General features: G+C 40.5%; 2 protein-coding genes across 2 annotated transcripts; one reads left to right on the plus strand and one right to left on the minus strand.

Moving 5' to 3' along the window:
• The first annotated feature begins 1,882 nt into the window (after positions 1–1,882).
• Positions 1,883–6,205, plus strand: tspan13a (tetraspanin 13a). Its single transcript, XM_071529976.1, has 6 exons — positions 1,883–2,076; positions 2,948–3,115; positions 4,361–4,441; positions 4,698–4,811; positions 4,923–5,042; positions 5,499–6,205. The coding sequence occupies exons 1-6, from the start codon at positions 2,014–2,016 to the stop codon at positions 5,571–5,573; spliced, it is 621 nt and encodes a 206-aa protein (XP_071386077.1). The 5' UTR covers positions 1,883–2,013; the 3' UTR covers positions 5,574–6,205.
• Positions 6,206–6,341: 136 nt separating this feature from the next.
• Positions 6,342–10,890, minus strand: LOC139653033 (LINE-1 retrotransposable element ORF2 protein). The gene is made up of 2 exons (XM_071529983.1): positions 9,825–10,890; positions 6,342–9,642 (listed from the first exon to the last, which is right to left on the minus strand). The coding sequence occupies exons 1-2, from the start codon at positions 10,888–10,890 to the stop codon at positions 8,546–8,548; spliced, it is 2,163 nt and encodes a 720-aa protein (XP_071386084.1). The 3' UTR covers positions 6,342–8,545.
• Between the last annotated feature and the right edge of the window lie 2,373 nt (positions 10,891–13,263).

Consider the following 13,263-nt stretch of genomic DNA (forward strand, 5'->3'; position numbering starts at 1 on the left):
TGTGACCACTGATGATTTTTGACTTTGCAACTTGGCCAGAGAGTAAAAACCCTCTTCTGCAGCCTTCACTTTTACACCAGTCAGTTGTTCTCTTCTGCCCCCTGCTGACACATGATGTGATAAAACAGCTTCTGATGCTTCCTGGGCCCAGTTTTTCACATTACAGTGATCGGATATGGTTAACAGATGAATGAGATTCTGATCATTCAGACTGGGTTTTGGATTTGATAATCCAATCCCAACTTTCCCAACATTGTGATGTAACTGGTAAAGATGGGGTGAGTCAGTTTATACATCATGAATATAGATTAAAAATAGTATTTAATGTTTACATTAATGAACAAAACAAAGTCTCATTACAGCTGCAGGACCAGCTGGACAGTCAGGGAGAGATGCTCTTGTGAGCCTTTATTTTTTAAAAGTGTCCTTGAAGTAATGAATCAAAACAGTTGCAGAGAAATGGGAAAATTTGTTTTGAATAATTTTTGCCTTTAAACTTTGGTTTTAGCCCTTAAGGTCCAATGCACTGTATACTTGTGCAGGCAGTTGAATAAAAGTAACATAAAAACTGTCTTTTACACATTTTCATCTAGTTCACTTGTGTCTTTCTCACTAACAACATGCTGTAACATCATTTGTCCAACAGAGGGCGAGACAGAGGTCTATTTACAGCTCAAATATGGATTCAGTCTCAATTTTTCTGGTATCTACATCAAAATGATCCAGATCTGATATTACTCTAATCCTGGAGAAAAAGTGGATTGGAAAATCTGTAATTCTGATCCAGGTTTAAAGTTTTGAAAAACTGCGACCACAACCAGTTGAGGAGGCAGGGAATCTCCTGGGCCCAGTTTTTTGGACCCAAAAAGCCCAAGGTATATTGCTTTTTGGCATTAAGTGCTAGAATGTCCTACTCAAGTAGAAGCATTGTTACTGTACTAATATTTTACTTAAGTAGAAGTGTTAGCTGTGATCTTTCTCATGCAATTCCAAAAGGATGAGGACAGAGTTCAAACTAAATTCTTTTGATTGGAAAAAATGGGAATTACAGTAAAGAGCCAGATTACTTACTTTACAGCTGTCAAGTTTCTGATAGTTATGGAGAGACACAAAACACAAACAGCCAGAAAGTACTGCCAGAACATTTCCCCCAATGATAAAATCAAAACCAACAAATTCCTGAAGTGTTGACAACACGTTTTTCCAAGAGATATTTTGACCCAAACCTGAGTCACTTCACTGAGATTGAACCCGAAGCTGCCTCAGCCTTTCTGGGAAAATCTGCTAAATATCTCACAGTCCAAGCTGTCACTCAGACGATACCACCATGAACAGCTGAGTTGTATCCCAATGACTTCAAAACTTAAGAAATCTGCTCGAATTGATCTTTATCTTCAACTTTATAACATATTATCACAAGTACGCACTGAAGATATGATGATAAAAACAACTATTTAAAACACCCTTTCACAATAAAAAAAAAAAAAAAATGAACCACAGTCTCCCCCCAGTCTTTCAACAATGTTCCACGGAAATGTTGATCGTTTTTTGGATACATTGTAGCGCATACATATATATTGTGAGTGGATTGCATGATTTGCAGGATAATGCAATAATGCCTATATGACTGAAAGCATACAGTATGTAGATCCAATTGGAACTTACGATATCCTCACATAGAAACTTAAGTGTGTGTGATTCAATTTAAGGAATTATTTCAGAATTAGCTGCCCGACTGAATGGTTAGCTTAGTTCAAAATACAAAAGGAATCATTTGCACGGAGAAGAAAATTATTCCTAATTTTGTGGTAGGACTTTGAAGCAATTGACCAATCAGCGTGCCAACTCTCCCGAGGAAACGCCTCCTGGATTGGTTTCTACCTGTTGCGCAGCAGCAGCTACCAGGCAACCGACAAAATAAGTTTAACCTCCCATTAGAAACAGTGGGAAACAGACATTTCCCACTACAGAAATATACCGTGTGTTACTGAGGAATATATTCGGCGAGCAGCAATGGTTTGCGGCGGGTTCGTTTGCACCAAGAACTCCCTCTCCGCTCTCAATGTACTTTATGTTGTAAGTACCTGCTGCTTCCCTATGTAACTCAGAGGGCATTTGTCTAACACCTGCTGTAAAATGGCAACAGCTGTTACTCCTTCATTATTGAACAGCGCTATACAAATTATTAATAAAGGAAAAGCGTTATAATGCCGGTTTCACTCTGCTATCTGGGATGTTTTCTGAGCAGTTTAGTTGCTGCGGAAATGCAACACGCAGGTGTAAAGGTGACAAATGTTTCCTGGTTTCCTATAGTTTCCCTCTATCTTGATTAATACGCAGCAGAGTCAGAGTTGATTTTACACTTTGTAGTTTCGATATCAGCTCTGAAATCAAGTTTGTCAACTCCCAGTATTTTTGTCACTGAAAAATCACTTTTTTGTAACCCAGCATGGCATTTTAGAATTATATGTTCTTTTGTGTTTTTGTGCATGTCTTTATGTTTCTATGTCTTTGTTTTGTTTGTAAATCCATGGACAATAAAGTTTCTAACTCTGACTCTTTTTTTTTTTAACACTGGGGATTTTGCTGTGCATGAATCCACAATGACTCATTTGTTTATGTATTATTCTGTAGTTTCCCCATAAACCAGGCATGCTAAATGACTTTCAGGGAGGCAACATATGCCATGGAGGGCCAAGAGTCTGCAGGTTTTAATTCCAACCAAACACCAGCTGATTTCTGATTTCTCTTAGCACACGTTCAACCAGAAATCAACCGCCGTAGTGTTCAGGTTGGAAATAAAACCTTCAGGCTCTTGGTCCGCCATGACACATGGTTGTGTTTTCCTGGAACAGAGACTTTCTTGGCATGAAAGGGCCCATTGAGAGTGCTTCCTTCCTGGGTACACTTCTCTCTCATCAGGCTGACGTTTGTTGTTGCCCCTCAGATGGTGAGTCTGCTGCTGATTGGAGTGGCGGCCTGGGGTAAATGGTTTGGCATGGTGTCCAGCATCAGGGTGGTGGCCGGGGTCATCGGCGTTGGCATCTTCCTGTTCCTGGTCGCCTTCGTGGGGCTCTGCGGCGCCCTGAGGCACCACCAGGTCCTGCTCTTCTTCGTATCCTTCTGTGTGCTTCTGTGGTTTGTTTGCGGGAACACAGGGAACAGTCTGTCATTTTTGTGAGTTTCGTTTGTTGGCTAAAGCAGGATCAAGAGGAAAGCCACTGTTCAGACTCTAATAACTTGCAGTACTCGGACCACTTATTCTTCTTGTCAACATTAGGAATTTAACTCAGATTACGTTTACTTCCTGGAAGAGGGAGCATCTTTAATGGTGACCTCATGCTGCACCAGTAGGAGTAAATAAAAATTCCATCCAATAAAAGCATCATAGATTTATGAGCAATCCTGCCCCTCCGCCCTTCCATCAAATAAAACTGCCCTTCTTTCTTTCCCTAACAGACATCCCATTGGTTTACACTTTTGAATGATCCCTCACTGTCTTATATCCTGCCCCAACATCCTGTTTCAACAGGAAATACATCGCATCAAGGAAGTAAAGATGCCGTTTCATGGGGTCTTTAAAAACAATACTGTAATATGCTTCAGTTACTTAAAAACTAATCTATCATATCAATTGCAAGACATTTCTCTTTTTTTATGCCTCCTCACCAGTGACAGCCGTGGCCGGAGGCATTATGTTTTCGGGTTGTCCGGCCGTCCGTCACAGTGACCTTGTCCGTCCGGTCAAGGTCACTGTGACCTCACAAAAAACGTTTTTGGCCATAGCTCAAGAATTCATACGCTAATTATGACAGAATTTCACACAAATGTCTAATAGGATAAAATGATGAAGTGATGACATTTTATATCCAAAAGTTCAAAGGTCAACTTCACTGTGACATCATAATGTTTTGCTTACCACTGTAGCTGAGAAAACGATCTTGGGTCATTCTACAAAAATGGTGGAAGTGCTGTCACTTACTTTTGCAGACACTAAAATCCTTGAAGTTGACCTAATAATCACATTAATTATATATGTTCAATAAATAAAGACTGTCCTTGCAATGATAAAACAAAGTTTATTGGTGGAGGCATACAACCACGAGGCGGTTATTTCGAGTTAAATATTGTTTTAATGCAAGACTGTAGAACATGTAAAATATTTATGTACAATAGTGACTTAGGAGCGTTGTAATAACTGTTATTGTTTTTCACCGCAATATATATAGTAATACCGGTTACTGTCCCATCCCTAGTCGACATGTAGCTTGTAGCTCTTGTAGCGTAGCAGGGACAGCGTCGGGCTCCAGGATGTTTTCAGGATGATTAATCCAAAATCAACTTCCTTAACTGGGTCCAGTACATGATAATCCTGTTCCTGGTGTTCGTCGTGCAATTCTCTGTGTCCTGCGCTTGTCTGACTCTGAATAAAGACCAACAGGTATGTATTCTTGACTTCTACATAATCATAATTACATATGATTTCAGTAATAACAAATCTTACTTAAGCAAAGCAAATCTTACTCAATTCTTAATTTGCAACCAGGGTTATTCATGGTTACATGTGTGATTATATACTAGGTTGGCTGTCTCATCCTACTGAAATGAGTACATGCAATGTTGTTACACTTCAAGCGATACAAAAAAAGAGACAAGGTGTTTTTAAAATAATTTCCCTATTTGATTTTCATCTGTAGGACCACCTGCTGGAGATCGGATGGAACAAATCAGAAGCGACTCAGAAGGATGTCGAGAAGACGCTGAACTGTTGCGGCTTCTCTCATGTCAACAACAATGGCACATGTGCTGCTGTAAGTAAATCTTACTTTTCTTTTTTTTCCCCTCAGCAGCAACTTGACCTGAAGTAGCACTCTGGATACTTACAGTTATCGAATTTTCTCCTGTATTTCCTTGTCCTCTAGAGCTGCTTTCAGCATCAGTCTTCACAGCCGTGTAAGACTTGCTCAGCAACCATCCAGCAGTATGCTGGGGAGGTGCTGCAGTTTGTGGGTGGCATCGGACTCTTCTTCAGCTTTACAGAGGTCAGTAAAGTAGCATGGCAACAAAGCTAACATGTTTTGAAAATGTGGAATTTGGTGTGAAACAGTGTTGGTGGCGGAGATATTTCAGTTTTACTACTTTCTGAACATGGGGATCTATACTGACACTTGCTCAGTTGCTATTCTTCTATGATACAAAAAACTTCAAAGAGGAGTTGCTTTGGTCTTTTCTTTTGAGTATCACGAGGCTAAATACTTTAATGCATCACGGAAGCATTAAAAAACACCAACATGTTTCAGCCATAGGGCCTTCTAGGGTGTCAAAGCCACAGCTGCCAATCAATCATCTTAAATATGTAAGATTTGATACTTTAAAGAAGAGTTGCCTTGGTCTTTTAGTTCAAGTTTTTTTATCAGTTTTTTGCCCATAGACCAAAGAGCACCCTCTACAGAACCCACATCTGCTGTTTACTTATGTTATTATTCTGTTTGTTTCAGATCCTGGGGGTTTGGCTAGCCCACAGATACAGAAATCTCAAGGATCCTCGTTCAAATCCTGGAGCCTTTCTATAACCGCTGAGATTTTAATAAATCAAACATTGCACTGCTGAAGAATCTTTCCTTTTTTTGTTTTACTTTGTAAATCACACTTATCTGCACATTTGTAAGATTGTTACTGAATTATCTTCATAGAAATAATGCATTTTTTTTTTTTTGCTATTTGTATCGATGAAAGCTTTTGGCTTGGCTGTGACCATGAACTGCCTCTCTAAGTAGAATCTGAGAACTGTCCCTTTTAAATTGTAATCTGTCTCACAGTGATAAAAGTTAAGAGCAACTCTGTGTGCTAAACATACACACCTTATGCAAAGAAAGTGCAGAGTAGGACTGTGCCCATTCCCAGACTATTCATGGGTGATCACACATTGGCCTCTTTGTTGCAGACGGTGGATTTGGGTATTGGATGTCACAAGGATTTCAGGCAGGTTAAACTCCACTTAAGGTCACTCACACCTGTTGCAGCTGATTTAAAGTTAAAACAAGCATCGTATAAAACCAGGTTTATTTTTTTATTTGTACAAACCATTTGCATTGATTACTTTGATATTTTAAAATGCAAAACACCTGAACACATTGAAGTCATATTAATGCAGCATGTTTCTGATCATTTTCCTTGTCCTGAATAAACATGGAGAGTTGCAGAACGTGGTGTGGACTCGTGCTTGACTGGTAAACCAGCTATTCCTTGCCTCTCAGATCCAATATTGACAGTGAGCAGTGTTTCACTCAGGAATAGGTCATTTGTTGGCACACTCTTGAGTCACTCACATTCCTCTAACCCAAACAGGATGCCAAGCAGGAACTACACAGTGTTTAGATTCCTCTGACTAGCTGATGACTCCACAGACGGTCCGACCTGTTCACCAAGGCATCAGATTAACTCAAATAGTTTAGCCTCGACACTGCCAACTTATTTTAATTTCCTTGTGTTCTCCCTGTATGGTTGATAACAGACAACAGTCCATCTACATTTAGATACTGATATAAGATATACAAAAATTTGTTTTAAAGTTTCTGGTTGAAAGACAGACACAAGACTAACAAACAAAGTGAAATTCTAGTCCTCACATTTTAAACTTATGGGGAAAAATGTTATATATACAGTAGATGCCACAGTTTTTTATGACAAGCCATATTTGTGACATTAACGTAAAAAGTTATTTACCCATTTTCAACCTCAATTAGCACTCACAAGTACACGTATTCAATTCATTTTAAATATTACTCAATGCTCTCAAAAGCCATAATTCAGAAAAAAAAAAGCCACAGTGATCCCATGAAGTACCTCCAGGGTCAAAGGTCATTTGAGGAGAGGCAGATAGGAAGCACATGGTGAGTAAACCCTCTTCATATTTCACAAATGCAATAGTTTATTTGCCATAAAGACATGGAATATCCTAACATGTCACTGTGGCTAAGGAAATGTGATATTAATGAAGATAAATTATGTAGCTAAAATTATTTATTTTGAATTGAAAAAGAAGTGGTTTGAGACACTGTGACTTTGTTTCCAAAAATGCATCCTGGAAGTTTACAAAAATGCATCCTGGAAATTTAGAAACATCATACAATAAGGTTTTAGATACAATATAAATCAATTAACAATTGAATAAATCAATAGATAAATACATAAAACACCACATCTTTTGGCGTCTTTGCTGCTGTCCAGTGAAACCTTAAATGTCCAAAATTACTTGTTTTGCCTGTTTTCAGGAATTAAGAAAAACAGATTTCAAGTTTTCAGCTTGACTGTCATGCATTTTTGAGTTTATCCAATGAGTTTTGAAAGGTTTTTATTAAGACCAACAGTCAGTGGCGCCCCCAGAAATTTTTCATAGGGGTGGCCAAATGGGGCCACTGAAAATCTAGGGGTGGCACAACAAAACCAAAAGCCATTACTGAATTTCAGGAGTTCAATTATGCTGTTGTAGTGTATAGGCTAGTTGAAAACTATGTCAATATGACAGTTAAGGAATCGCATACTGATATACTTTGGTTTCTTATTTTACAGTTAATGTTACTAATTATCTGATGTGCATAGACTAATACTATGCACATCAGTGCATAGTATTAGTATTAGTATAATAATTAGTACTACATACGGTTTGTCGCCAGCAGACCACCACTGTGAGGAGACCACAACATTGAGCATTTAGTGCATCATGATAAAGGGTTATATTTGAAAAGGCGATATAATCTATATCAATACAGATTAAATCAGTCAGGGACTGCCATTGCCATTTTTAGCACTTTAATTTGGTAACTTTCAACAATAAATATTTAAATTAACCAACACCAGATAACAATAAATTCTAATAAACTATAACGTTGTCTAATAACAAACTATAAACAATTAAAAGGTGGAGTAAAGGGGAGAGAGGAACTGAGCCTCTTGATGCCGTTCCACTCGCTCTTGCTCACTCACTGCTCTCTCTCTCTCTCTCCTCTCTCTCGCTCACTCACCTGTCTCTCTCTCTCACTCTCTCTCTCGCTCACTCACCGCTCTCTCTCGCTCCCCCACCTCTCTCTCGCTCTCTCTCTCCCTCTGTATAACTGTAAAAATAAAAAAAGGGAAAATACGGGAGATTTACGGGGAAAATTGTGATGCAGTGACGGACGGTCAGAAGCGGCTGGCTGGCTATGCATTTGTTATTTTCTTTCACATGAACTATTATGAAAAATATACATTATTAATTTAAATGAATAGTACCTAATGTAAAATATCAGATAGAAGCATATTATGCATACTCAGAAGCATATTATGCATATGCGACTAGCGAGGGGGGGCCAGTGGGGGGGCCAGCGATTGTATCAGGGTGGCCGTGGCCTCCCCTGGCCTCCCCTTGGCGGCGCCATTGCCAACAGTAATAGAATGTTCTCAACCCATAGAGGAGCATGACATCCTTCAACTGAAGTTAAAACATGAAAATCACCAAGAGTGGAGTTTTCAGTTGACAACGGCAATAACAAAATAAAAGTTCCATTCAGCCAATATAGTGACCGTAGCACCACAGTCCACCAGTGACCCTTTTAAACTGCTTCAGCCTCTCTGAGCACAAGGGTCCAGGAAACCCAACGGTGAGAATTTCCGAATATCTGTAATCAACCATGAGACCAGAATTGGACATAAAACCTGTGAGCGCTTCCTCAAAAACCTGAACAGTTTCGCCCTGATTTGGAATGAAAAACACAGCTTTGTCTGAGTCCATCAATGCCCTCGTCCTCTCACTCTCCTTAACGTTCGGCCTCTGAAGCGTCTCCTTGTTAACGGTCTGAATGAGAGGGTGCAGACAGAGCCTAACTAACAGTGGAGTGAGTGGGCATCCCACAATTAAACCTCGATCCTGTGTGTTTAATTCAGAGCTAAGCCCGTTCAAACTCTTCCCTTTTTTCAGCAGACGCTTGATAAGTGCTTGAAACTCTTTTGGCAACTTGTAACACCTCAGCCTCTGGAACAAATACGTCCACTTCAGCGCCCCTGGATCTACTTTCAGTCCAACTACTAGAGTTGGTGTTTTGTTGTCTCTAGCATTCTTAAAAGCGTCAATGCACACTTGAACATGATTCCCTGGTCTGTGTTGGCCTGGATTGAGAACATGTTCCATGACATTGCACAATCTCTCTGCAAGAATCGTGGTCAAAATCTTGTAGTCAGTGTTAAACACGCATTGGGGGCTGTAGTTTTGCACTTGCACCTGCTGTGGCTGACTCTTGCAGTAGATGTGGTCACTTGATGCAGTGGGATCAACAGCTAAGGATTCATTGAAATTAGCACTGATCGCCTTGATACTGAGGAGATGGTTAAAAAACGTTTGAAGGCAGTCAAGGAGTAGGCATGTGAAATGTTGGTAGAATCTGACAGGCAAGCCATCTGGGTGTGGTCCGCCTGAATCGCTGAGGGACAAGATGGCCGAAAGGATTTCTTTCTTTGTGATTTTCTCAACTAGAACTGCTCTTAGAGTGGATTGCAGTTCCTCAAATTTCATTGTGTTGTGCAGTTGGTCCAAGTAGTCCATGATGTCTGACTCTTTACTCGGCCATAGTGCAGGAAGAGACACCGCATTCTTCACTGAGGTCGAACCTTAACAAAGAAAAGCATGGTCAGAATTTCAACAGAGTTGCTCTTTGACGTATACCATGAAAGAAGAAAAAGGATTGAACTCATCCTACTATTGTATTTCACTGTATACACACTGCCAGCTTCAGAACTTTTATGCACTAATTTGCTGTAACACAAAGTCTCAAGAACAGTAGTTTGGCTACCTGTGTCTTCAGTCTGCTTCTTCTGCAAGATGAAACTTTTTTCTGTTCCATCTAACTTGTGTTTTGTCATGGTTGCTAAGAATGCAGTATCTTGTCTGGATGCCTCAAATTCTTCTTGCTCCTCTCTTCTCCGTTTACAGCTGATAGCTTCAAAGCCCAATCTTATCTTTAGGCAAGGCCATAGATCTGCTTTTCTCTTGATTCCCCCTCCTGAGAAGTTTTGGATTGTGTCTGAAAGATGTCCAACTATGTGGTTGTGATCTAGCAAGCTCTTATCAAACTGCCACCTGGTATTGTCCGTCCGGATCTTTATCGAAATGGGGGCATGGTCAGAAATATAGCTTTGTTTGTCAGCATGTTGAGGTCTTGCGTGAATCTTGCACCCTCTCACCCTATTCAAGACTTCTCGTGGGACAAAGAAATAGTCCAGTCTTGATTTTCCCTTTCTTGAGTCATCAAAGAAAGTAAAGCATTTTTCCTCTGGGTAGAGACATCGCCACACATCAACTAGGTCAAAGACTTCTAAAAAGCCTCTCAGTGCTTTTAGCATGTGATTGTGAGAGCGGTTTTTAATACTTGACGTCTTGTCAAACTGGGCAAGAACAGTGTTGAAGTCTCCTGCTATGATCAAGTTGCCAGACTTTGGGAGCCTGAGAGAGAAATCAGCATCCGCAGCGAAGTCGATCTTCTCATCTTTTGAGCAGTAGACATTAACAAAAACAAACTCCTCCCCTGAGATTGTGCAAGATAGGACCATGTATCGTCCTTTGGTGTCCCCAGAAATCGTGATCCCCTCCACACCCAGATCCCTTCTGATCAGCACTGCAACCCCACGGCAGTTGGCTCTGTACACAGTGAAGATAGCCCAGCTGTAGTCTTTACTCAGCTCGTGGTCATTGGTCAAAGTAGCCGTGGGATTGTCTTTGCTCGGACCGACATGGGTCTCCTGAAGAAACACGATATCAGCTTGCAGGACGTTGAGGTGATTCAACACTGCAGTCTTTTTCCTTCGAAAGCCATTTACATTCCATGATAATATGATCACAGTTCTTCCTTCACTTCCCATTTCATACACAGTGGACAGATCCAGAGTTTCTGCTTTTCACTGTTGGTCATTGGCAACAAGTGATGAGAAGGACAGAGTCTTCTGACTAGACAAGATGCTGCTTCCCAAGTATAAGATGCAGCAGAAAAAGCAGGGCAGAGATTAATTTTAAATCAGTTGAAGAATTTTGTTCTAAAATAAGAAATACCACTTGAAAAAATTGACACTTACTCTTACAAAATGATAGCAAAAAATGTTTTTATGACAGGTATTTTATATAGGATTGTATCTTATGTTGTTGACAAAATTACCATTTTTACAGAATTAATATTTTAGAAATATTTTATGATAAAGTTCAGGTAATGATATGTAGCATTTTGGAATAGGACTCTTCAATTCTGTTTACCAAATCTTAATACTCTGGTTATATTACCAGTCTTACAAGGCAGTAGTTCACAAATAAGGTACCTTACCTGTAGAGTTGAGGCTGGTGTCATGCGATGCTATCCAAGGCAGTTCATTCTTGTTATATAGTTGTATCGTTTTCAGCTAATTTGCATGAATGCCCTAGACTTTTCATATCGCGTGCAAAACAAGGGTTTGACTTGGGGAGATCACTTAAATGTCTCATTGTTATCAGAGCACAACTGATGGATATCCTTATCTTATCTATAGATCAACACCAGTTTGCCTATCGGGCAAACACATCAACTGTGGACGCCATCTGCGTGGCTCTTAATACAGCCCTCTCTCACCTGGAAAGACCCAACACCTACGTCAGGATGCTCTTTGTTGACTATACAGCTTGGTGTTTAATACCATCATACCGAACAAGCTCGTCCACAAACTCCACGCATTAGGACTAACTCCCTCCATATGCAACTGGATACTGGATTTCCTCATCAACTGCCCCCAGTCTGTCAGACTGGGCAAGCACACACCCTCCACCCTCACCCTGAGCACCGGCGTCCCCCAGGGCTGTGTGCTGAGCTCCTTCTTTTATGCACTCTTCACGCACGACTGCCAACCCATCCACAACTCAAACACTATTGTCAAGTTTGCAGATGATACGATACAAGTCATTGGGCTCATATCAGACGACAACGAAGCCGCATACAGGGAGGCGGTTCAAAACCTGACAATGTGGTGTGCCAACAACAACCTGGTCTTAAACACCAAAAAGACCAAGGAGATTATTGTGGATTTTAGGGCTACCAAGAAGATCTCACACAGTCCTGTCCACATCAACACAGAGGATGTGGAGAGAGTCCCCAGCCTCAGGTTCCTGGGAGTCACCATCACAGAGGACCTCTCCTGGGCTGACAACACCTCAGCAGTGGTGGTATATAGGGCTGATTTATGGTACGGCGCTCGACACCTTTGATAAGTGTCGCTCGACAGAAAATAAAGAGCCGCGCAACGTTTGTAATTTATGCTTCGGCGAAAGGTTTTACTCGTCTCCATGGTAACCAGACGCTCATACCTGCCAACACTCCCGATTTTCGCGGGAGTCTCCCTATATTTAACCTTTTCTCCCGCTGTGCTCCCGATTGGTAATTTCTCCCGTTAATCTCCCGATTTCATAGTGATACAAATCAAATGGGTGTTTCTCAGTTTCTGTGGGGGATATGTGTCGTGGTACCTGGCAACCCAGCCCAGAGGCAGAGGTGAGCGAGCGCAGACGACCCTGCCTGACGTGCGTCACTCGTCACTGCGCTCGCTCAAGCCCTCCGCTCCGCTCCGCTCAGTTTGGGCTGAATTAATGATGGCAGCTCAGTGCCAACAATGTCCTGTGCTGTTTTCACAGCAGGCTGGAGGGCTTTTTTGTCAGCTTTGGTGCAGCTGCTGTACCAGGCTGCAGGGGCGGATCTAGAGAAATATTCATGGGGTGGCAAGAGGGTGGCATGGAGATTTTAAGGGGTGGCAGAAATATATATATGCTGATTTAATCGCAAACAATCATCAATATTTTCTTGGAAAAGCCTCCAAATGAAGATATTTTAACTCAAAAACATTACATTATTGTGGCACATGAGTAAAGCATTGAATAGAAATATCTAAAAGTGGCATTAGAAATAAATAAATAGTTTTATTTCCAAATCTTCAGACATTTTTCCTAATACATGTCTTTTTTCATTGAACATAAGCCCATCACTTAGCCTAAAATGTGGCCAGAACAGTTCTTTTTTAAATAATTTAACATAACGCCTATCAGACTAAAATGTGGCCATAACAGATCATTAATTTATATGCATTAATTTATGTTTTTTAACATGTTATTTTTTAAAATTAATCTAAATTAATGCATTAAATTTGACAGCCCTAATAGATATAGATATATATACACAAAATCATTTTGTTTGTCTTAATGGTTTTGGATGTTCCAAAACTAAA

This window comes from Centroberyx affinis, unplaced genomic scaffold (genome assembly GCF_046629955.1).
Source record: "Centroberyx affinis isolate AG114_WGS23_722 - 3 ecotype Tasmania unplaced genomic scaffold, CSIRO-AGI_Caff_v1 ptg001856l_1, whole genome shotgun sequence".
NCBI lineage: Eukaryota > Metazoa > Chordata > Actinopteri > Beryciformes > Berycidae > Centroberyx > Centroberyx affinis.